The sequence below is a fragment of the Synchiropus splendidus genome, chromosome 19, assembly GCF_027744825.2.
Source record: "Synchiropus splendidus isolate RoL2022-P1 chromosome 19, RoL_Sspl_1.0, whole genome shotgun sequence".
NCBI classification, from domain to species: Eukaryota; Metazoa; Chordata; class Actinopteri; order Syngnathiformes; family Callionymidae; genus Synchiropus; species Synchiropus splendidus.
Genome location: NC_071352.1, coordinates 10,291,940 through 10,316,500, shown reverse-complemented (window position 1 = coordinate 10,316,500; position 24,561 = coordinate 10,291,940). Strand labels below are relative to the sequence as shown.

Sequence of the window (24,561 nt, the reverse complement as noted above, 5' to 3'; positions counted from 1 at the left end):
CCAATAACTACCGCTGGTTCAAAGGAGGCGCTTCCTTCTCGCGTCACTTGTTTTCCGTTCCAGAAAAGCGCCTGGCTGCGAGGTAAACTGTGATTAACAGTCTTCTCAGAGGCGGAGTCCGGGGACCAAGGTGTAAACGGCAGCTTTCAGCAGGTGTGGGCCGCGGCGGATCATCTGCCGTCAGGTAAGCGGTCTGACTCCCTCTGCTGAGACTCCATTGTGATCTCAGACTGCTTCTGCTGGGAACCAGCGTCACTCACAGCACCATCTGTCATAGAACTGCGCCGCCTGCTCGCTGCATTTATCAGCGTGTCAAGGCGTAAATATGTCCGAAGTACAGCATGAGTTCGGCATAGATAAGTATTTCAGACACAGGTTACATGACTACTGGCAACAATTAAGAGGTTGCTGTTGCTGGTTGTTGAGCTGAACAACTACATCAATGGCGCTAACTCATCAGTCGCAGTTATACAATTACACAGAGACACAAGACAAATACATGAGTAATGGGAAAATAACTACGAAGTCCTTCCAGTCCAATTTCAAAACAAGCAATGTCTGAAAAACATGGTTTGTGTCCCTTTTTTTTTTTTTTAAATAAATCAATCTATTATATTACAAATAAATTATAATAAGATCAAAGGGATGTTTAATATCAAACTCCCTGGTTAGTGATAGTTAGTAATATCAATAATATTTGTTTGCTTAATTTTCAAGGATTCATTCATTTATTTCTGTCAAGAAAAAAAAAAAAAAATTTAAAACCAGACTGGGCATCATAAATATTTACCATTCAAAAAGCCAACACCATCTTAACATAACATACATATGACATAACATACATCACATAACCTACAACAACATATATATGTTGTTGTAGGTTATGTGATGATATATATATATATATATATATATATATGTATATATATGTATAACATATATATATATATATATATATATATATATATATATATATATATATATATATATATATATATAATTATTATTATTTTTTTTTTTGCAAGACTCATGGCGCCAACTTTACAGCACAGAAGTTGTTGGCGCCACGAGTCAAGCCCATGATCATGTATGTATCAAGTACTGTGCATGCTATGTACAACATTTGTTTTTTTAAGTGCTGGACAAGTCATTGAAGCCCCACCCACAGCACCAGGAAACACAGCAAAACGCTTCAAACCCAAGGCTTGATCCTGAAAATGAAGTTAAAATGTTCGACTTACCCAACATTGGAAGGATCTGCTGCTACAGTCTTGGCGGGAGACACAACTGCACCTCTTCAGGGTTGCGATGGAGTCCATACCTCAGAAGGTACTGTTGAACTAGCACCTCTGGAGTCACGTGAGGTAACTGTGAATAAATATATTTATAATTGATATTACTCTCAGTCGAGGAGTGAAAGGCTGGTCATGTTTATCATGAGAAAAACAAAGACAACAAGACAGAAGCCCAAAGGAAAGGACCAGTAAACACAAGACAAAATGGCGCAGGCAGTGGGATACCGCACCTGTATGTAGCGCCCAACAAATGCAAATAAAAATAAATAGCTTCCACTTGTCATGGTGGTTAAAATATTACAGTGAGCAATAGCGTGGTTTGCCCCCCAAAAAAGGCCGTAGCTCCACACCTCAGTCTTATAAAAACAAAGCGGAGGATCGGATGTCTGCACCGCCACAGGATACTTCTCTCTTTCCTGAAGAGAGGGGAACCGACACCTGAAGTGTTTGACGCTAAATTAGCTTTTCAAAGACAATAATTAGACTTCTCCCCCTAAAGCTAAATTACCTGCTCACCGACTCAACGGCGCTCTAATTATAGGATCTGGCCCGCGGGCCACTGCCAGGGATTCTCGTTCATAGCAGGAGGATGTAAAACACATGTTATTTTTCTTTCCCAGGCTGGTAAAAGAGACGCAGTAAAAGTGACAGATCAGAGGACGTAACCTTTAAATGAGATCGGCGCAGATGGCAGTGAGGAGTTTTCCACAGCCGATGGTTGACAACTACTTATCTGTGCCACTACGACACGACGCTGCAAATTGATTCACAAGTCAGTGAGAGGATATTGAATATATATATATGCGCAGTAAAGGCTGTGTTGAGGCATGAGCTGGCCTTTGGGCCGAGCCTCAGCCTCCCACAAGGCGGCGTCGTGGCAACGCAGCCCATTTGAATTCATCACCCGTGCGATTAGCCTGCTGCAAATTAATATGTAAATTTCCTCTGTGTTTGTTTGCCGCCGTGTCAAACTTTGATGTGCAGAGCGGCTTCCTGGTTAACAGAGAGGAGTTGGCGAAGGATGCTACAGATGGAGGCACTATAGGGTCACTAAATGAGTGGACCAGAACAGTATTTAAGTCAGCCACACAAAGGTTGTGAAGGAAGGAGACAAGGGTCTAAGATGGTGGCAAAGATCCGAGGCAATAGACCTCAGACTGGAACCAGACTAGGCCCTGCCAATAAACCATAAGACAGTGGTTCTGAACCTTTCTGATCTCACCTTTGCCAGAACAAATGGACCCGGGGCCCATTCAAGTAATAGAACTGATCTATTACTCTTGATTTCATGTGTGATCGATAACCATATTTAATCTACTAACACATTAACACACAAAACCTTGTGAAATGGCATGAAACCATGCGATCACTGCAAATATATTTGTCATAGAAGCAGCAGAACCAAGTGCAAGACATGTTCAAGAAAGAAAAAAAGGAAAAACTGGATGCAACTGAAAATTTGAAACACTGAATAAAATTCTGAATAAAATAAACATATTAAAACCATCTGAATATCATGAAATAAAAATAATATATTTGATTTAAACTCTGAAGAAGATACTGTATAAGTGAGAGGAGTTGGCGAAGACCTGGCCTTTTCACAGACTACTTCTATACAGTAAGTCTCCGCAGCTGCGGAACCTGGGACACGAGCGAATGATATGTTATTAAGCCGGAGTAATTGAGAATCCCATCAAAATATGTAATTAAACACTTAAGCGTAATTACCCAACGCAGTAGGAAGCGAGTGAATTAATTAAAAAAAAACGTCAATACATCAATTTATTTGAATTCCTTTGTCCCTTTTCTGCTTGTAATAATTAACATTTTAATTGGGCTAATTTGCGATGAGTAAAAGAAATTCACACTTTATTGGAGGATGGTAATAAAGCGAGAAATAAGGGGATCATTGTGACACGCTGGCGGGAAAATGTGAGCGGGTTCGGTCGGCGGTAAGCCTTGTCGAGCGTCGTGGTTGCTAATGCTAGTCCGAAACACCATTATGATTGTATTATATTTTCCTTTAATGTAGATATAAACAGCATTTCAAAACTTCAGATGCGTATTTTGAAGACTTTAGCTGAGTACTGGGACATTCAATGACACAATTTCAAACATGGACACCAAAAAAAAAAAAAACCCAAACAAACAAACAAAAAACGTTTTTTTTAATACTTTTGAAGGACAATTTTAGTTCCTTCATGAAGTACAAACATGTATCCCACCCGCAGCTTTCATCGTATTCCCTTCAGTTGACATGATTTACTTTGAGCAGCAGCTGAAATCAGCTGAGAACTGTATGTATTCTCTAGTGATGGGCGGATGAGGCTTCATGAAACAGTGTTGTCATTTTCAGAGCCCAGGAGATGGCGCTCTCAGTTTATTGGCTGTTCAAACCCTAAGATTTTAGAGCAAAGAGTGCCATCTAGTGGGCTCTTAAATGGACAACACTGTTTCATGAAGCCTCATAAGCCCGAGTATTACTAGTAACACTCGTATTCATAGCACTAATGGGCCACCTAAACAAAAAACGTTTTTTTTATACTTTTGAAGGATAATTTTAGTTCTTTCATGAAGTACAAACATGTATCCCACCCGCAGCTTTCATCATATTCCCTTCTTACTGCATCAAATTTTAGGAATTTTCCAGATTGGTGCTCTACAGTTACAACCTCCATTTGCCAGCAGATTGAAGGGCAAACCTTAAACACACCCATTTTGTGGGTCATGATAATGACATGATTTGTTATTTACTTTAAGCAGCAGTTGACATTAGTTGAGAATTTGGTTTCAACTGCATGTATTCATTTGTGATGGGCGGATGAGGCTTCATGAAACAGTGCCCTCATTTTCAGAGCCCAGAAGATGGCGCTCTCAGTTTAAAAAAAGATGTGAGGTTCCTCTGAATTGAAAAGATTTTAGAGCAAGGAGTATTGTATTGAGGACTGTAAAAAGGACGACACTGTTTCATGAAGCCACATAACCCCAAATATTACTAGTAATACTAGTGTTCACAGCCCTAACAGGCCACGTAAATATACTTGGTAGGACAGGTTTGGCTCCTGAGCCCTGAGTTTGAACCCTGTCAAGTCAGGGTTGATATTGCAGAAAACACAGACAATGGTGTTTTAACTATTAAAAGGGAAAAAGATACACAAAAAAGTTGCAAAATTTCTCAATAGCAACCTTATTTAAAATAACAGCGCAGACGTCCACCACTGATACGTGTTTGAGGATTTAAAATATCAATGAGAGAAGCATTATTTACATTCAAATGAGCAGACTTGGACCGCAGGTGGCAGCAGCGTTTCAAATGCCGCAAACGTCGGCGAGAATTTGTGGCGCCTGTGTAGTAGCTCCCTCAACAGACAGTGACGAATTCTATGCTTTTATTTCAATGGTGTTTTCTATGGCAGCGGGACGCAACACAACATGAAATCCAAACCTAACTAAGGGGCATGGCGAAAAGAAATCTGGAGGTGAACCGGCAACCTCTTTAGCTATTGGCTGACTCACTGGAGTATGTGAGGGCGGAGATTCAAATGGGATGGGCACGTGAGAGGAAGTCGACTGACAATAAAGAAAGGCATAGGAGTGTCCAGGATGGACGTCGAGGAAAAGTGAACACGGAGGAGGCAGATGGGAAATGGGAGAAAGAATTGAAAAAGAAATACCCACTGGAAGCAAGTGATGCTAGCATACATTAGTGTGTGTGTGTGTGTGTGTGTCAGGTATATGTTCATTATCAGCAGCCGTCCCGGGTTTGATGCATACCTGGAGAGCAACTTCATATCCTCAGGCCAGTACTACATGTCAGGCCGTGAGGAAGATACACACACAAGACAGAGGAATATCTGTGGCCCCGCCGGAGCCATTTACCTTTTCTCCAAGTAGGTTCAAGATATTAATTAAGATAAATCTACCTCAATTCACACATTCTGCCATCTGCCTATTTATCAGAATTATGCTAATCATTTCTGTAGGGCAGAAGAATTATTACTCATTTTGTGCATGATTCCCATTAACATGCAGAAGTAAACCATGTGGCACCCGGTTATAAGCAAGACTTTCCTCTCCTGAAACAGTTTTGTGAACATGGCAGAAATTCATTTTCGAATATATGTGAAACACGTTGACATAAACTACCAACTGGTTTGTTTACAGTGTCGCACCGTCCTCCCTACTTCATTCTTCAATTGATTTTCACTTATTTTTATGCATTTAATTTGACAATATACCGACCTTATGATATAGACTAAAGTATCCTTCTGCAAACCTTATGTGGTTCAGTACCATCACTTGAATACTTCTAACCTTATACTTGTTCTGAGAAACTTAAATTACAGACACATACATTTAAAAGCTGTGTTGCTAACTGTCTACACACGATGACTGTTAAGACAAATCCTGTTGTTGCAGGAAGCTAGGTCCAAACATGGTCATGTGATCAACAGACATCATGAACTTCATTGTGAACACGTCTCACTTCAGCAAGAGAATACATTTGCATTAACATGTATTTATTCGACAGCTAAAATCCATAAACCCTAGCCATCTTCATGTCATATAAATATCAAAACAAAATGTGTAGTTATTGTCACTGCGTAGGTTTTCTATAGAGACTCCGATTTCCTCCTAAAGTCCACTAACAAGTGCGTAGCTGAGTCTTGTTTGAAAGCGAGTGGTTCACCATGCAATTGTAGTTGTGTTTAGCTCCGCCCACTAGTAACACCAGTGTTAAAGGGATGAAAGCGGATAAACCAGAACATTTTTTTTCCAGAATAAAAGACAGTATATTTCACGTGAAACACTTGATACCTTATGGCAGTCCTTCTCAAATAGTGTGGGGAATGGGGAACATACTTTTTTGCCATACTAGAATAAAGCGTAATTGTAAATGCGCTCATGATTTATTTTATTTTTTATTATTATTTCAGGCAAATAGATGCACTTTGTCTTTTCCATTACAAACAAATAAATCTTAATAGTTATTCTTTATTGTAAGTTGATCTATATTACTTTTTTTTATGTTAAAAAGGATACAACGTTAAGCAGAGGTGTACTGATAATAATATTATAGACAAATGATACTACTTACAGTGGTGGGAAAAGAGTTGGGGGACGCGAAACGTTTACTTCTTCCTGGAGCTCATGGAGTACCTCAGTGTGCAGAGACAGGAAGTCCAGACATTGATGTCAAAGCACTTTATTACACGCACAATTCAACATTCAACATGTAACGTGGACAAACTCTCATGTTGGCTGGTTCACCCACTCCTATTGTAGACTCCTTCTGCTTCCTAGGAACCACCATCACTGAGGACCTCAAATGGGAGCCAACCATCAGGTCCCTCATCAGGAAGGCCCAGCAAAGATTGTTCTTCCTGAGGCAGCTGCGGAAACTACGACTACCGACGAAGTTGCTGGTGGAGTTCTACACGGCCATCATCCAGTCCATCCTCACCTCCTCTATCACCGTCTGGTACAACAGTGCCACCTCCAGGGACAAGAGCAGACTGCAGCGCATCGTACGTTCTGCTGAGAAGGTGATCGGTTGCAGTCTGCCACCTCTTCAGGACCTGTATGCCTCCAGGACCCAGAGACGTGCAGGTGGGATCAGAGCCGACCCTTCTCATCCTGGACATGGACTGTTTGTTCCTCTTCCCTCTGGCAGGAGGCTACGGTCCATCCAGACCAGAACCTCCCGTCACAGCAACAGCTTCTTACCCTCAGCTGTCAGACTGTTGAATTCCCAAACAGCCTTTGTTGTTATTCTATTAATTTTATTTTTTGTCAGCACTTTATTCCAAAACACTTTCCTAGTTGGTGACCACGGCAATAAATTGAATTCTGATTCTGACAGACAGAGCACTGGTTTTGCGAACAACCATGGGCTTCCTATTTGTGCTCAGTCTTCAGGGTTGTTTCGTCACAGCAGGCGAAGGGAGGGGAGGGGGTGGGGTGGAGGTGTGTGGGGTCTCCTTAATTAAACTCTGAGGAGATAATTAAGATGAGACGGCAGCTTGAATGGCTCCGGTCATTCTGCCATGATGGGGACAGACCTGACAGGTGGCAGCGGCCTCATCAGGTGACGCCTCCTGTGACATGCGAACACAAACTTTTGTTTCTCCGCGGCGGCGGCGGCGTGGGTCTGAGCGGCGGCAGAGTTCCGGGGGCCAGACAGAGCCGAAGGGCTAATGAGGGTGAAGCCGGGGCCAGGCCGTGCTGTGTGATTAAATTTACATCTGGAGGGAGATCTTGACCCACTGTGGCCCGCGTCCAAGTGACATTTACCCAGGAGAAACACTCCGCCTGCCAGCCTTATTAACCTTTGATAGATCCGAGCGCAACCTCCCCTTTTAATTGGGAATCGGATTATTAAATAGACTAAAATCGCAGTCATTTGATCCGCCGGGGTCTGAAGCTGGACAATGGGTGTCTATCTGAGAGGTGCAAGGGAGTCACCCGGAAAGATTTTTCACTCAATTACGGACTCGGAGGTAAGTGGCGGGGTTAAGAGTGAGAATTAGGACGTCGATGGCTTCAACTTGGCCCAAGGAGATAAGAGAAGGGGGAAACAGATGCATGGATCTTGAAGGCTCAACAAAATAAAAGCATTTAACAGAAGCGTTAACAGAAGAGATTAAATGAACATTGAAGGGAAAAGAGACCAGTTTGCGACAGAAAACTCAAATAGTACTGGAGCATAGCTCGCAAAAGTAAAGATATTCAACTCAAAATTAAATTAAAAGATCTTGTCTCATTGGACATTAGTTCACCGTCTTAAACTGTAACCTCAGACAAACAATTGGAAATAAACTGTGATTTAAACATGTTCGGTTTGTTACTCTGATACTCGTCTTCTGAAATCTTCAGTTCACCAAGTTTGTTTCAGTCTATTTCTACTCTACTACATTTTGAACATCATAGTTCAACAAGTCTATGAGGGACTTCATGGTTTTTCATGGTTTTCCTAAGTGCATGCTCAGCTTTCTTTGTTTAGCAATTCCATGTTGTATTTCCTAATTTATCAATTCTTTTATGGATTTGACAGTTTACCAAGTCTATCCCAGGCTACAAGTCTTTTTTTTCTCAGTCCAATATTAACATATCTTTTTGGAGCCCTGAGTTTACCAAGTCATTGTTGGCAATTTTCATAGTTGTCCAAGTGGATGAAATGAAACGCTGACTTTCTCATTCACCAAGTCTATTTTGGACGTCAAATCCACACAGTGTATTGTGGAGCTCCCAGTTATTCAGGTCTACTTTGGATTAAACTGTTTATCAAGTCCATTCTGGACTTACTTACGCAGACTACTTTAATAGTTACTTTTCAAGCTAATTTTCCAAGTAGTCCATGAGTATTCCGGGCTTCCATATTTACCAAGTCTGTTTTGGACTTGCTGGTCAACCAAGTCTATGTTTGATCTTTTGCTTTGCCAAATCAAGTTTCATTTTCCTAGTTAACATGTATATTGGTATATCTTTTCTATTCTGCACCTCACTGCTTTTCATGTCCATTTTGTGCTTCACAGTTTACCAAGTTTACCTTTCTATAAGTATATTCCATCCTTTTTCATATACCGAGTCACGTTTGCACTTCCTACTCCACAAAGTCTGATTTTTGAAACTATGAAATACTTTACAGTCCAATTTTACCATGTTCTCTTTAGATTTCCAGGTTTACCGAGTCAGCATTGGAAACTGACCCCCAGATAGAGAGAGTATTTTATTGACTCTATTGCATTCTATTCCGTTCCAGTAGAAAGTATTTTCACTAAGCTGATCCAGAACCAACATTTCATCTATATTCCTTCACTTGAACCAACTCATTTCAAGATGAAGAAAAGCCATGTTGCTGCTCTGACATCACTCGCCTACTTGGCCACCAAATTCACGTTTTTAATAAACACCAACAAATGTCCAAACATCCGCCCAGTCGTATTAACTTGACATGACATTACATTTCTGTCCCTCTCGACACGGGTCATTAGACCCAATGGAGTTCAAAGGCCCGCCTCACAGATCGCCGGCACAAAAGACTTTGCTAAACAAACATTCCTGTCGTGTCGGGTGCAGACGAGGACTTTTATGGACTTCTTACAGTCAGTTAAGATGACCGACAAGAGCTGGGAACATTAGTTCTGTGCCACAAGTCCCATACATCAAGTGTCTTTGTGGCCAGTGAGGGAGGGGATCAACATATTCTAAATGAGCAGACATAATCCCGCCGAATGTGGAGTTAAGCCATTTCATAATTAGCAGATTTTCTAATGTATGCCAGGCTTTAATGACCTTTGCAAATGAGAACGGTTGTTTGAATTTCCATCCTTCACATGGTTTTTATCCCTGCCATATCTGCCTGATAGAATGAGTGCAGCGGTTGATGATATGCAGCGGCTTAATGAACACACACTTCTGAACGCAAAGTGATGGGCTCGGGCTCGGGCTCCGGCGCCGGTCGCAAATGCATTTCCACACCTTGAATATCATCATGGCGGCCATAAGTGGCGTCCCTCTGACCCGCTAACAACGCAGTTGAAGCCTTTTTTGCTTCAATTAGGTACACTTCTCACTCCCAGTTCGCTCATTAAACTGCTATTAGTATGCAGAAACATTAAAGTATATTAGATTCCTATGGCAGCACATCCCAAATGACAGCAGGATTACTCATTCGCCGACGCGGACGACAATCACAGAGAGGGGAAGATTGCGTCTGCTGATTCTGATAGGGTTTCTATGGAGGAGAGACTACAGCGGCTGTGATAATGTCTTTTTTTATTAGTATTAATTCAAATATTCAAGTATACCCGTGAGTCTAAGGCAAACAAGATGATCATCTTCAGACTGTTTGCGACGTCCAACTCATATTTTTGAGCTGAACCAGAAAACACTGGCACCAATTTTAAATGTTTCTCGCTGCATACAGATGTCTTCACACGAAGAACTGAAAAATATAAGACTTAAATAGTGAAGCGTGCAGATAACTACATTTTAAATCCTAAATTCAATAATAAAAAGTAATATCTTTTAGTTATAATTCATAGAGAAAAAATAAATGCATTGGTGGCATGATTTTGTCGTTGTACGCAGCATTTATTATGGTTTATTTTACTTGTTTACTTACATTTCTTTATCACTTCTACAAACAAGTGATTTCTGTGTCTCGGTAAAACACCATGAGCACGTTGGATTTCACCGTTATTTTCGCATAATTATGATCATGAATTGAGGCACTTTTGGAGGACTGATATACAAATTTCATTTTTTCCACCAATGTTAAACTAAAATAAAAGCCACACAATTTATTTCATTGGTTCATTACAAAGAATTACAAAACTGTGTGTTTTTGACTAAAGACTAAAAGACTAAAAGTACATGTTAGCTGACCAGATACGTCTATATTGAGTGCAAATTAATAAATGTCTGTTAGTAAAACACATTTATCTCACTCTTACAGAATAGTAATTGTACTTGAACCCATGAGCCAGTCACCCTTCAAACTCTCCTTTGCTGTTTGTGTGAAAATAATATTGCCATTGGGTCTAAATACAGTACAAGTAACATCCGACTTATGTCCACCTGTACATACGACCACGGCAGATGCTTTTTTTTTTTTTTATTCAATGTCTGGCACCGCAGCACGAAGCAGCCTTGCAACGCGTACGACAGTTACGGCCACACAGTATCCCAGCATCTCACTCTCACGCAGCGATCCACCACTACAGTAGTACCTATAACCCTTGCGTCGGCCATTTTGAATGGCATTCGACTTACGTGCAACCTGACTTACGACCGGGTTGTCGGAACCGATCCTGGTCATAAATCGGATGTTACTTGTATGTAGTTTTTTGTGTGATATTAGCACACACTAGAGGCAGTCATGATACAAACACTGATGGGTTTGAAGCACAAAAATAAAACATCGTCCACAGAGTGACTGTAGTTGCAACAAAGTAGATGAGTCCGATACAAAAAAAAAATCCCACACATCTGAAAGAGTCATTAAAACGTTGATAAAAAGCTGCAGAAAGCAGTGAGTCACTCACACTTTAGGTCTGGTTTAACTTCCAGAAATGTATGGTTCACTGCGACAATCTGAGAGTCGCCGAACTGGACAGGAAGTCTAGCTAAGTTGCAGTGTGATTCACTATAAGGCAGGAACCGCAACTTCTGATTTAAAGAGGAAGTGATGAGTGTGTTGCTGAACTCTTTTTTTAATGGTAGAAATAGTCAAGTATTCCCTATCAAAGTATCACAGGACAAGGTATCTTAAAGAGCTAACATTGTGGAGCAGATGACTAGAATTAACACTTTTATTGACTCAGAAAATCCAAGCGACTTGTTACAATCCGGAATCAGAGCGAAAATATGAGTCACACATCTTCCAATAATGAACATTCCCTGAGGTATCGCTTCTGGGTGGAAAGAAGAAGAAAAAAAAAATACCATTAGCGACGAACAAAGTGTACCGCAACAGTAGCATCACGGAAGCCAGTGGGTTCGCAAACATCCATCGCAGCTTTAAAGCAATCCGACTGTAATCTGTCTGGGATTTCATGTGTGTTAACACGGCTACACATGCACCGAGCAAACACTTCAACACCACTACATAAATGTCTCACTATATTAACTTGACAATAAACAACCTATTCAATTCGGGGGGATTTGCATGCGAAACGTGAGCATTAGCGCGCAGACACACGTCTTCCGTCGCCGCAGCTGATGCCTTCAAACAAGATCTTTTGTCACAGTGGATGAGGAAGACGTGCAAGACTGGCTCTTTGGCAGATCTATGTGCTCACAATACAGTAGATTAGCGACGGCCTGACCACGGAGTGAAATGAGCTAATTGCTTAATTGGTTGACCCAATTCTATAAGCTTCTTTCGGCACATTAACACCAGCTAAGAAACAGACAATTCCCTGTTTGTTTGTGGAATTACAATAATGAGGATCCAAGACAAAACGTGCGGTCACTTTTATTTACCCAGACGTGAGGAAGCCTGACGTCACGTCCTCACGGCACGCGCCACGTGTTCCGCTCTCCCACGTCTCCCGTTTCTGTGAAACAATTACGTGGCTGCGGGGAAGTCGTTTGACTGACCTCTCTCCGTTTCTGGACATCTGAGCAATGAGGGGAAAACGCGAAGAAAATACCGGAGATTGAAATTGATTAATTTAGGTTTTGTGCGTGCGTTCTTTACATCCGTGATCTTTGCTCGGCACTGGCAAAAGAGCGATATTTGTATGAGAGGAACTCATCTATATGCTAATTCACCGGCGGGCTTCATTTCTTTCTTTCGGGACTGTTTACCTATTAGCTGCCGTACAGTAGATGCAGGGAGGACCGGGGATGCTGGAGTTAAGAATATTAGCTGCAGATCAGCCGTTATTACGGCTATAATGTCTTGCTTGTTTTAGAGGTAACCAAACAAGAACTGTGAGGACAAATTAAACAAAGCACGCTTTTAAGTCATTGTTGGATTTACCAGCTGCATGCTTCCTGCCTCTCTATAGTTTTGTCTTGGAGGACTTAAGTAGCAACTGCAACCCATGGTTCCCACTAAATACATTATTTCACCTGAACAGCAATATTGCCTCATACTTGATCCACCATGGACATAAACAACAAAACTAAAACTAGTTATCAGATCCACTTGGCTCACCATCCACTGACTAAATGATCCGCTATACTTCATTGGACGTAGATCCCAAGTAGTTCATGGAAAGGTTCTGCATGTTTGACGTGCAGTGCCTGCTGGGACCCGTACAAGCCGCGGTGTGGCACATCCTTTTGAAACAGTCATAGAATAGAATTGAGGCGGATCAGCAGCGTCATTTTGGTTTCGTGAAACAGTGGCCTAATTTTCAGAGGCCACTAGAAGGCACTGTGTGCGGTGTAATCTTTGGCTATATTTACAAGTATTTGCTCACCAGCCTTGACTCACATATGAACTTAAGTGCCGTGCCATTCCCAACCCATAGGGTTCACTATGATGTCGGTCCAGCTTTTGCAGCTTCAACTCTTCCGGGAGGGTTGTCCACAAGGTTGAGGAGCGTGTTTATAGGACTATTGGACCAGTTTTCCAAAAGCACATTGGTGAGGTCACACACTGATGTTGGTGGAGAAGGACTGGCTCTCAGTCTCCGCTCTAATTCAAAGGTGTTCTGTCAGGTTCAGGTCAGGACTCTGTGCAGGCCAGTTAAGTTCATCCACACCAGACTCTGTCATCCATGTCTTTATGGACCTTGCTTTGTGCACCAGAGCATTTCACACGTGGCACAATGCAGTCCGAACTGTACCATTCTCCTGGCAACCTCTAAACCCAGGCTGGTCCATCAGATTACCAGATGGAAAAGTGTGATTCATGACTCCAGAGAAGGTGTCTCCACTGCTCTAGAGTACAGTGGCGGCTGCTTTACACCACTGCATCCGACGCTTTGCATTACACTTGGTGATGGATGGCTTGGATGCAGCTGCTCGGCCATGGAAACCCATTCCATGAAGCTCTCTGCATCCTGTACTTGGGCTCATCTGAAGGCCACATGAAGTTTAGAGCTCCGTAGCAACTGACTATGCAGAAAGTCGGCAACCTCTTTGCACTATGCACGTCAGCATCCGCTGACCCCTCTCTGTCAGTTGACATGGCCGACCACTTGGTGGCTGACTTGCTTGTTCCCAAACTCTTCCATTTTCTTCTTAAACCTGACAGTTGACAGTGGAATATTTAGGAGCGAGGACATTTTACGACTGGATTTATTGCACAGGTGGATCCTATGACAGTTCCATGCTGGAATTCACAGAGCTCCTGAGAGCAGGACATTCTTTCACAAATGTTTGAATGCACTATGTGCAAGTGAGCTGCATTGTAAGAAGGTGGTTCCACAGTGGGGCTGCTCCTTAAATAAAGGCAGGGCGAGTTAACCAATCACCAATATTTTAAGGTTTTTCGTGCAAACATCATAAACTCACTATATACTGCAGTTGTGAAAAATATGAATCAATCCAACTCCCGTCATTTATACAGAAATAGTGCAGAACAATAAGTGGTTTAGTCAATTTCAGGCAGCAAAACAGACTTAAATGCATCGCTGAGGCCCTCGAAAGACATCGACAGATCAAGTTACAAGTGTCGCCAAAATGCTAATGTAATTCCACATGAAGCGCTGTGAGAGCGATACGATCAAGCGCTCCAGATTGAGACGAGTGTTGTGTTTAAGGGCGACCACAACCCTCTTTCTTATTGTCTATGTAATTCTCCAAAATTGCCACTTACAGCTGCTAAGAGCGGGACGTTTCATCTCCCGGCTTCCTCTGGTCTTCCCCACTCATCCCATTTCCTCTCTCTCCAAAAGTGCCACCACTTCATTAACCTTGCCGGGCATGAGATAAGAGACGGGGTGCATCAAAGCCGCCTGCAGCCCACATACACGCACGCACACTGGAACCAAGGCTGGTTTGTGTTCAGGCCGCTCCTTCTGTCTTGCGTTATATTATGCAGCGCCGTCTCACACTCTTACTCCAAAACACAGTGGAAAACATGAATCAAGTGGTAAATACGAGCAAAATACCACGGACCACTGTTGAAGATCTTCAGGGTCTCTTTTAAGCGCAGAGTGGAACCAAGAGCAATTCATCTTTCTGGCTTCACTTGGGACTTGGGACCTTAAAATAGGTCTCTACAAACATTTTTTTTAAAATGACCTTAGGCTTCTACTCAGACTGGTGAAACCCATGGTTATGGCACATATGTATTTCATGGTTTCTGGTTTTGTCACCAACCAACCAAGGTTTTGGGGATCAGTAGTCAGAGGAGAGAGCACCTACCCACCATACATAAGTCTTAAAATGCCTTGGTGAAACTGTCAAAAATAATGGGTGCAAACATCAACAAGATCATGCAAACCATAGGTCACAAACGTGTAGGCCTTCTTCTTCACTTGAAGACCACTGAGGTCTCGGAGCTATATAGCTAGAGGGAAGGTGTTAGTCTTGTCTGGCTACAGTTGCAATAATGCTGTACACAAACCCGAAACCACTCTCCAAAAGAGCTAGGAGATCAAACTGGCCTTGTCCTCATCTAACCCAAACCTCTTCATTTGCAATACCCAACAGGGGTTGCCAGTAGCATCCTCCTTAGCCACCACACATATCATATCCGTAAACTTTAATGATCATGTTCCTTGGCAGGCACAACAATTTCAAACAGTCTTAGTCCCTCCTCCCTTCAAGACAGCTGTCCTTTCGATATACCCGTTTCTTCTCTTGTCCCTCCAAATCACTCCCAATAAAAACCTGAGCATTTTCAACTCCATGTTTGTCTTAGAGTCTCACAGTAATGGGATCCCTCACTGCTACACTTCTGTCACAGAGTACACCCAACAGTCACCTTCAACCCTTCCACCATGCCTGCACTCTCCTCTTCACAGCCACCTATGATGCTCTCTGGTGTCCTCAATAATTCTTGCATATGCCTTAAAAGCCATATTCCTACTTTGTAAAGTGATGCCCTTTTTTCAGCAAACAAGTCTTGCTTGATGTTAAACCCTGTCATTCATGGTTAAAATATCTCAAGGTCATGGATCCTTGTCTTGTCTCGATTAAGACCCTTAGGTGCTCGCCTTAAATAAGGCCTTGTCTATTCATACTTTCTGCTCTTGACAGAGTGAAAAAGCTGAGTCTTTCCAGCCATAGTCAGAGTTTTCTCTCCGGACTTGGAGGAAGAGCTCAGGTACACCCTTCAACTGAAACTGAAACACCAAAAGCAGCAACTGCATCAGCGGCGAGTAAGAACGACTTTAAAACATGAAAGTGGATGTTGGGAAATGTATTAACTGAGTCACAATATTGTTTTACTCACAGCACATACAAAATCTCCCCTGGTGTATTTAATCCCTCTACTCACAGTTTCTCAGAAAAGAAGAGGATAGAAATTATTTTCCTTTGGTGGAAACTGCAAATCCCTGTCTGGATTCTGTTAAAAGGCTTAAAATGTCACTAAATGCCAGGGCTGAGACTCCAGCTAACACGCGGGTCTTTAAGACAAGATGTTAAAGCGTTGAAAGTTACCTGAAATTGATGAGGTTAATATTCTTATCGCTGACAGAGGCTTCTGTGGGAGTGGATATTGAAAATAGCCACGTAACCCCTCGCATTCGGGATTAGCTGTGTAAACACAAATTACACGTTTAATTGTTTGTCACTGGTGCTTAAATCAAAACATTCACAGAGGACTTCCGTTGTAATTTGATGAATTCACATGAATTACATATTAAGAGGGCGATTATCTGCTGTAAATACACAGCTTAATGAGGAGTACTCGCTATTTACAGAGGTTGTTACAGAGCACTATGAACCTGACGTCTAGTGGATGGTTTGACCTCAAGTTTTTTCCCATTCCTAATCCACTGTTATACAAGTGTTTTTCCAAAGACCAAGAATATCATCGGTCACAGTTTCCAGCAGGTGGATAGGAATCCACATGGTAACTGGATATGAAGACTCATTCAATGGAGACCAGGATACATCATTCCGAGCACCAAGTATAAAAAAAAAAAAAAGAAAAACAATGTAAATATGTAAAGCAAACAAGACAGTACGGGACGTTCCTGACAAGCAAGTTCAACGGTCATTCTTAGGTCCTTTCAATTTTCAAACACAAAATAGTTCGATATGTTCGTGGACAATGTAAAAATGAATTTATCAATTGCATGTTGGCCGATATAAATGATGGAGAGGTCTTTGCCAGCAGGTGCAATAGGTACAAAGGGTTAAAAAGCGAGAGCGAATCAGAGGTAAAATACAGCGCGGAACCTCTGAGGCAGCACAGAGTGAGACATTCCGCTATCTATTAAGACGTGTGTTATGTATATATTGTGTGTTGGGAAGGCATTTCACTGATCCACAAAACCAGCAGCAGAGGGATAAGAGTGAGTCCTAAGACCATGTAGTAAGCAAGTGTGGCGAAGAATCTCGGGCAAGTTGAAAGTTGCTGTGGCGTTAAAGGAGAAAGTCTGGCAGAATCCTGCATGCCGGCTGATAACATGCTTGGATTAGGGACGTTTAAGGGAAGTGAAAATTATTCATTTGAGATGGATGAAAGCTGCACTTGTCAAGTCTACCAGTCATGCACTTTATATATTTCATTTCCACTCGCCCGGCACGCATAATTCGACTTCAATGCAAATTTCTACACACTGAATACTGCAAGCATATTTGCGTTTTTCTCTCTCTCTCCTTCTCTCTGACACAGAAAATGGATCATCGCTGTTGAATTTGGGACAAAACAATACAAGCACGTCCACGGAGGTGTGAGAATGGAATTTAAGTGAAGCTAGGTACAATGCAAACACACAGTAGTCGCCTCGTGGGAGTGACAGCGACTGAACAGTCATCATGTCATGAGAGTAATAACTAGTTTTCAGCGTGTGTGTGTGACGGCTTGTTACCCAGCATATATATCTGCTGTGTATCTGTCGCCCTATTCAAATATTATGATCTCTCTGATGAGAATTAAGTCTCCAGACTGGATGGCCAATAAATTAGAGCCACGCTTCTCGTTTACTCATCAGAGCTAATGAGGCTGATAAAATTACCTCGAGGATCATAATTACAGGCTGGTGGCAGAGGCGCTGGCAGCCAGCGGAATAAGGCGACACACACACAAGCGCCTGACAGTGTGTTGTGAGTGGCAGCATATAAAGCAACCTTAAACAGCAGAAAGCCCACTAATAACACAATAATGACATGACACTGACCTGTTAATGAATCGTCTTTTTGTATTCTCCCCACTCTCTACTTCCTGGTATTCACCAGTATATACTTGCTCAAGTGATGACAGCGGACTTCATGGCCTGGGATACGAAGCTTACAGTCTTAACTCTCCGTAACGCACAGGTCTTCTTAGCTTCTAGGGGCTCAATGCTCTCAAGTGGCAGCCTTCACGTCCTTCCACAATCTGGGTCTGAAACCTAGCAACGCAAGAAAATAGTGATGCACACTGATAGAGCAATATCATCGGTATATTTTAAGTCCACTATATCAACATTTAATAAATAAATACCTAGCTATACTGCTGGGTTTATGATACAATAATAAATATTGCAGGACCATAACAACTTAATTTTAACTGAAGGCTTTTTTGGATAAAATAAACTCATTATCACGTATATTGTTGCAACTTTTCTGCATTATTAGACTTTTTTCTCTGTAAAATAACGGCTGTTTTCAAATTACAATATATTGCGGTATCGGGATTTGTAGCGTATTGTTAGATACCTGGCAATACACAGCCGTACTAGTGACATCCGGCCAGTATGAACACAAATGTAGAGGGTCAGAACCCTTCACTACCTCTCAGACATCTGAACTGAGGGCCTTCACATTTACAGTCGAGGCCGTCAAAGAATATACATAGATGTGTACAAAATAAATAAAATGGTTTTGGGGACTAAATATATCAGGTTGTTGACATATATTGCCTACATTTGTAGGCAGCAATGCAATATTGCTCAACACACTGTACCCCGCCATACTTCTGTTTCCAAAATGCATGCGCACCCAGTCAGACGTCATCACCGTTTACAAACTATAAATGGTTACATACTCCGTGGTTACCTCCCTCTCACTAGTGTTCCACAGACAACATGGCCCAACAACAGCTCACACACCATGGAGTTCTCTGGTCACAAAGGGCTTCAAACGCCCTCAACACTCCATCTCTTGCTTCTCAAAAGTCTTGAGCCTACTAAAGATGGTCCTGGTCCATCTTAAGTAGGCTCTGACTTTTCTAATAACTGATAGCAACAAGACAAGAGCTACAATACTTCAATAGCTTCTCTATCTAATAAGAGTTCCCTCATTCCAGACCTTACAATTGATGGATCTCAACCGATTCTGATACCAAATTAAAAGTGAAGACCTAAATCTAGATATGACTTCATTTAACTGAATAGATATATTATATTTAAACACAATAAAAGTACAGGTTTTGTCCATTGAAAAGGTAGCAACCCACCAGCTCTAGCTCTCTACAGACAGATGCTTCACTTCCTTACACTCACCGGTCAGTGGTCACATCTAGTCTGTGCCTGGTGAGCAACATTATGGTCTTTCACAACTCAATACCACAGAGGGTCAACATCGGCCCCAGCTGATCGGGACAAGAGGCAGGGGGATAGAGAGTCGGCAATCCACTCCCACCTGCAAAGCAGTCGTATATTTTTGGACCAGAAGAGGTTTCATGAAACAGTTATCACAGTGTACTCGATGGCAACGCTTGCTGCATAATCCTTGGCTTCAAACAACCGCACATAATTTTTTACACCATCAGTGCCACCTACTGAGCGAAGAAAATCAGGGCATTGTTTCATGAAACCTCATCATTCTACCCCACGCACGCAAGCAAACACAAAGTTGCCTCAAACAACTCGCAACTTTCTTGCTGTGAGGCAACATGCCGCCTCAGAAAACAATAAATTCTTCACTGGAAATTATTATTGGGTGGTTTAAGACGCCTCTGTTTCACCAGAATTAAGTCAACATTCCATACCACAGAGGAAGTCCATGTCAAGACCCCACATTTACCCAAAGCAAAACGCGACAAGAGCCTAAACAGCTTTCATAAACAATGCCGCTATAGAGTCACATCAGAATCCCGATTATTTTATGTTAAAATATGCAGGATTAACACGCTGTAAGGTGCTGAACGCCATTAGAATTTCCACCTTTCTGTCAGAGTGACTCAAACTGATTTTTCCAGCCTTTCAGAAAGATTAAGCACTTCATGGGTAATGGCATATTTTAATGAACGGTGGCAGCCTGGACACAAGAGCTCACCTCAGAGGATTCCATTTCATCACACATTCACGGGATGAATTGTTTTACTTATGAATATTAATGTCCCTCTAATTTGAGGCTGTTGTTAATGCTTGTCGCTAGGAAGCCTGGCAAATCAGGTCCCATTCCTGTTAAAACCATGTATCAGACACCCCCCTGACACTAAGCCCTCGCCTTTGATTCTTAATTGCAGAAGTGCAAGCATTTGCAGTAGATGGGGCGCAAAGCTTTAATGAACTCTAATATCACACGTTCAGTCTCGACTGTCACCCGCATCACTCCGCGCCAATATCAGCCTCCACTCTGCTCCGCTAGAAAGCTTGTGTTCCAAGTTCATGATCACGATTTCATGCGTCTCAGAATGAAGGATGCGGACTTTAAATGTATCGACGCCAGTGAATTATCTGGATGCGCTTGTGATCTTCCAGAATCAACAGCCGCTGCTGAAGCTTGTGCGATGAGCGCCAGGGATGGAAGTTTAGGCATGTGTGTAAATAGAGAGATGCGCGGCAGAAGATGTTATTAAAGTCAATAATTCTACCTCTCATACGCGCTAATCTTCAAAAGGACTTATTGGACAACAGAGGGGAAGTTTGGGGGAAAAGTAGACGCACAAAATATGACTTTTTTTCACAGATGAGTGACTCCGCGTGTCGCCTTTTTTAATAGCTCAGGTGCGGAGCAATTCTGATGCAGATACTGGTGATGTTTAATTAAAGCAGGTTGGAAGATAAAGCCCTCAATACAACGTATAGTTTATAAGCCTCCGCCATCCATAAGCTAAAAGACCTAATCCCCTTTTCACATAACATTATTGCATCAGCGCAAGCCCCACATTTCGGCACCATTTATAAAATTAGCAAAGAAATTAACTGGCAAATTGGATTTTCGGTTGCTGTCTGACCATTGCGCAAGCCCAGGGTGACACCTAGTGGGCGGAAAGGTATTGCAACCGAGTGGCTCGAGTTGTTGCTCTTCAGATTGTGTCAAAAACACAGCTTGAATAGATTGTGTTTTGACTTACAATTGAGCGTCTGGTGATAGTAAAACACAGCAGCAACCGTGAATATATGTTACAAAAATGATACAAATGTTAAAACGTGACTTCTAAAGGTCATATTAACAGAAAACCTAGAGATTCAAGTATATAAAGGAGATTTATCTTTGTATGATAAACAAATAAAGGAAGATGTACAATGATTTAGAGTCCATATATATAGTGTAGTTCATACTATAAAAGCAGTGTAATACATATGTGCTGATGAATAGGAAAATGAAGTGGAAAATATCTCCTAAAAACAAATTGTAATTTTATTTGAAACACATCTTAACTTGTTGCACACTTTTTGGGGAGACATTTAAACTCCATTTGTCTGTATGGCTTCATCCAATAATATCTACTTTTAACATACTGATATTTTCTAGTCAAACACACATGGAATTCAGATAATGATACATTTCACAACCATCTGAGTTAATAGATTTGGGTTTAATTTAATTAACATTAATGAAAAGGAATCAATTAAACAGGCAATTTCCGCACCCACAGCATGCGCATTAAAGCACCGTAATTAAAGGAGATCGCTTCGTGAAACCGTGATAACAACAGAACAAATTGTCGGCAAACAAAAGTGTAACTTTTCGTAAACAAACACCACCATTGTGAAATTCAATCCAGGGTAAACAAAACCTTCCCCTCTGCTGAGAGACAGAACTTTTCGGAATTCAGAATTAAAATGATAAAACCATTCAGCGTCATGCTAACATTGTCAAGAAATACTTTGTGAGTTCACAGACATTTATAGATATGTATTTGCATAAAACAAATTAACTTTTTAATCCATTTGAACTTGACAAGACGTCACATTAATAAATATCACAAGAAGTCATCATTAAAAATAAATGTCTCAAGATACGAATTGCATTGTTGTGCATCAATAACTTTGGAACAATAACAACCATTACTGTGAGAAACTAAAGTGAAAACGTGAGCCACCCGTAGAAAAGTGGACAAAAAGTAGAAAACATGGTTTAAAAATTATTTCCTCTCAGTTGATACATGTTTTCTGAAAGCCACTAATGTTATTATTCTAACTTTAAATACAATTCATTAAGCATAATAATCAGTTAAAATGACTAAACCTTACTCCACTCTCCTTTTACTTCTTCTTCGAAACAGTTTAGAAATGGAAGACTTCCTCTTTGGTTTGGTTTTCTTTACTCCTGTAAAATGAAGACAATATTTAAAATATTGACAAGATATTAAAGAATAATTTAGGAAATTCCTACCGAGATTTCTCATCATTTCATTCAGCTGCTGATCTTCTTCAACTTCCCTACAATTGAGAACAAATGTAGGCGGGACACCCATCGATTTTGCACTGGACCATTGCTCCATTACCTCAGCCGGTCTTCATCCAAACCTTCCACTATGGCGTTTCTCCTGTCCACGATCTCCATCAGCCGCTGCATCAACTTTTTCTCCTTCTGTTTCTCCTCGTTGGATTTCAAATGGTCTGTGACAGAAATGTAAAAATAAAAAGCAAAGAATTGATGACGCATTTAAAGTGCCTCACTTCTTACCTGGTTTCTCCATCAGTGTACGGAGTTCCCACTCCACGCCCGGCTGCTGCTGCTCCAGCTCCTGAGTCCTGGCTCTGAAACAGACAACGAAAACTGGTTCAACAATCTAAGGGCCATTGCCTGAATCTCAAATGGTAAAAACAAACAATGAAGACGAAGAAAATAATGTTACATTCATTCCAAAACTGATGTTTTCATTCAGAATGATTTGAAAAGAAAAAAAAAAATGAAAGTATACTGCATTTATAAAAAAAAAAAAAAAAAGCTTACATGTAAACAAGCTCAGATTCCTTCCGAATGTACATTTGCTTTTTCCGGATCAGGTTGAACCAGTCGACCATCAGTGGATCCATCAGAATGTCACCGTCGCCATCTAAAACACACATTATTAATCTTCTTTTCAGCAAGTTGTGTATATATATATACTATATACTGAAAAACATTTAATTTGATATATATATATATATATATATATATATATATAACAAAATAGTTGCTGCATTCTGCAAGGTTTTTCCAATTTTTGCCTCTGTGAAGAGGTAAATGAAAACGTGTCTGAATTAAAACGATTTAATGATTCATTTTTTTTACATCATGCACAGAGAAGGTGTCATCAGTTTCATTAGGGTATCAGTGATTGGAACATCCCACACAATAGCAATAAACTAATAAAAATAAAACATTAAAACATAGCGGCACAAAGGTGCAGGAAACAGCTAGAAATAATCATTATTGAAATTATTTTTCAAGAGTAGATTTTTGGTATCATCGTACCACAAGATGAAAGGGACAATATAATCTGAAAATGCACATCATTTTAAAACACACTGTACCCTGACCAGTACAATTTCAAGCTGGACACAAAAAACAGCTCACCCTCGAGTGGAATAAATACCGCTCACGCTGAGTCACGATGACCTTCCGTAACACACTCTCAGCCCTCCTACCTCAAAAGAGAGGCAGTGTACCCCGAGGCTCTCTGTGACCTTCAACTCATTTGGCAAACAGAAATGGCACGCCACACAAAGCGACACACTGACGTTGCCTGGCGTGGCTTAGTGTAAAACGCCTTCACTCCCAGTGAGTAAAACAACGACCAATAATTCCAGGTGTATATGAAGACTTCTGTTCCAAACCCAAGTGCGCGCCACTGAAACAATAAGCTGTTTACCTTCCTCACAGCTCCGGAGTTTCTTCTCCAGCTCCACTCCTTCCCTCTCTAGCCGTTCCAAATTTGTCTCAATATCATCCAGCTCCTGCTCAATCTGCTCCAGCGGGATATGACAAGACCTCACCTGACATGAAACAGAAAAAAAAAAAAAATCACAATCCATCACAAACGGCTTTAATTGGAAGGGATTCGGACTTAATTTTTCAGCAGAACGCTGGCATATTTGTGGAGCTGTTAATTAATCTTTTAAGAGACTTAATGGAGGGAACTTACGGAGGGTGACCTCATTTCGGTCCTGGAGGCGTCAGTGGGTGACAAATACTTTCCCTTTTTAGCACCTAAGAGGTAGATGAAAAAGGATTAGACAGGCAGCGGTTCAGGGGGAGCATCGGCACGTGCGAGAGAAAAATGACGGCTGATATTTGAACGGCTGCAATGTGTGTCAAACTCACCTGATGAGTTTTCATGGACGGGTGGAGCGGCGGCGAAGGAGGAGGAGACACGGGATTCCACAGCTGGACATTTCGGTGGGGATTTCACAGGCGAGCAGTTCGGCGGTTTAGCAACTGAAGGGAGAAGAAGGTTTACGCACCTTTGCTTTTCAAACATCAGACACTAAAACATAGAAAACTACAAAGCATGTGTCGCAGCTTAACTCAGTAAAGCAGCAAT

General features: G+C 41.4%; 1 protein-coding gene across 2 annotated transcripts in view; it reads right to left on the bottom strand.

The window, feature by feature from the left end:
• The window catches only part of micall2a (mical-like 2a), a 60,530-nt gene that overhangs the window by 28,488 nt on the left and 7,481 nt on the right, over positions 1-24,561 (bottom strand). Inside the window, exons 10-19 of one of the 2 annotated variants that reach the window (XM_053851922.1) lie at positions 24,342-24,455; positions 24,163-24,227; positions 23,890-24,013; positions 22,989-23,091; positions 22,719-22,792; positions 22,537-22,651; positions 22,425-22,471; positions 22,283-22,358; positions 18,056-18,268; positions 1,242-1,368 (exon numbers count right to left, since the gene is read on the bottom strand). In XM_053851922.1, the coding sequence (XP_053707897.1) occupies positions 18,208-18,268; positions 22,283-22,358; positions 22,425-22,471; positions 22,537-22,651; positions 22,719-22,792; positions 22,989-23,091; positions 23,890-24,013; positions 24,163-24,227; positions 24,342-24,455 (779 nt within the window). In that variant the 3' untranslated portion in view covers positions 1,242-1,368; positions 18,056-18,207. Of the gene's footprint in view, positions 1-1,241; positions 1,369-18,055; positions 18,269-21,454; positions 22,359-22,424; positions 22,472-22,536; positions 22,652-22,718; positions 22,793-22,988; positions 23,092-23,889; positions 24,014-24,162; positions 24,228-24,341; positions 24,456-24,561 lie in introns of those variants that run through there. The other variant, XM_053851923.1, reaches the window with a different exon arrangement.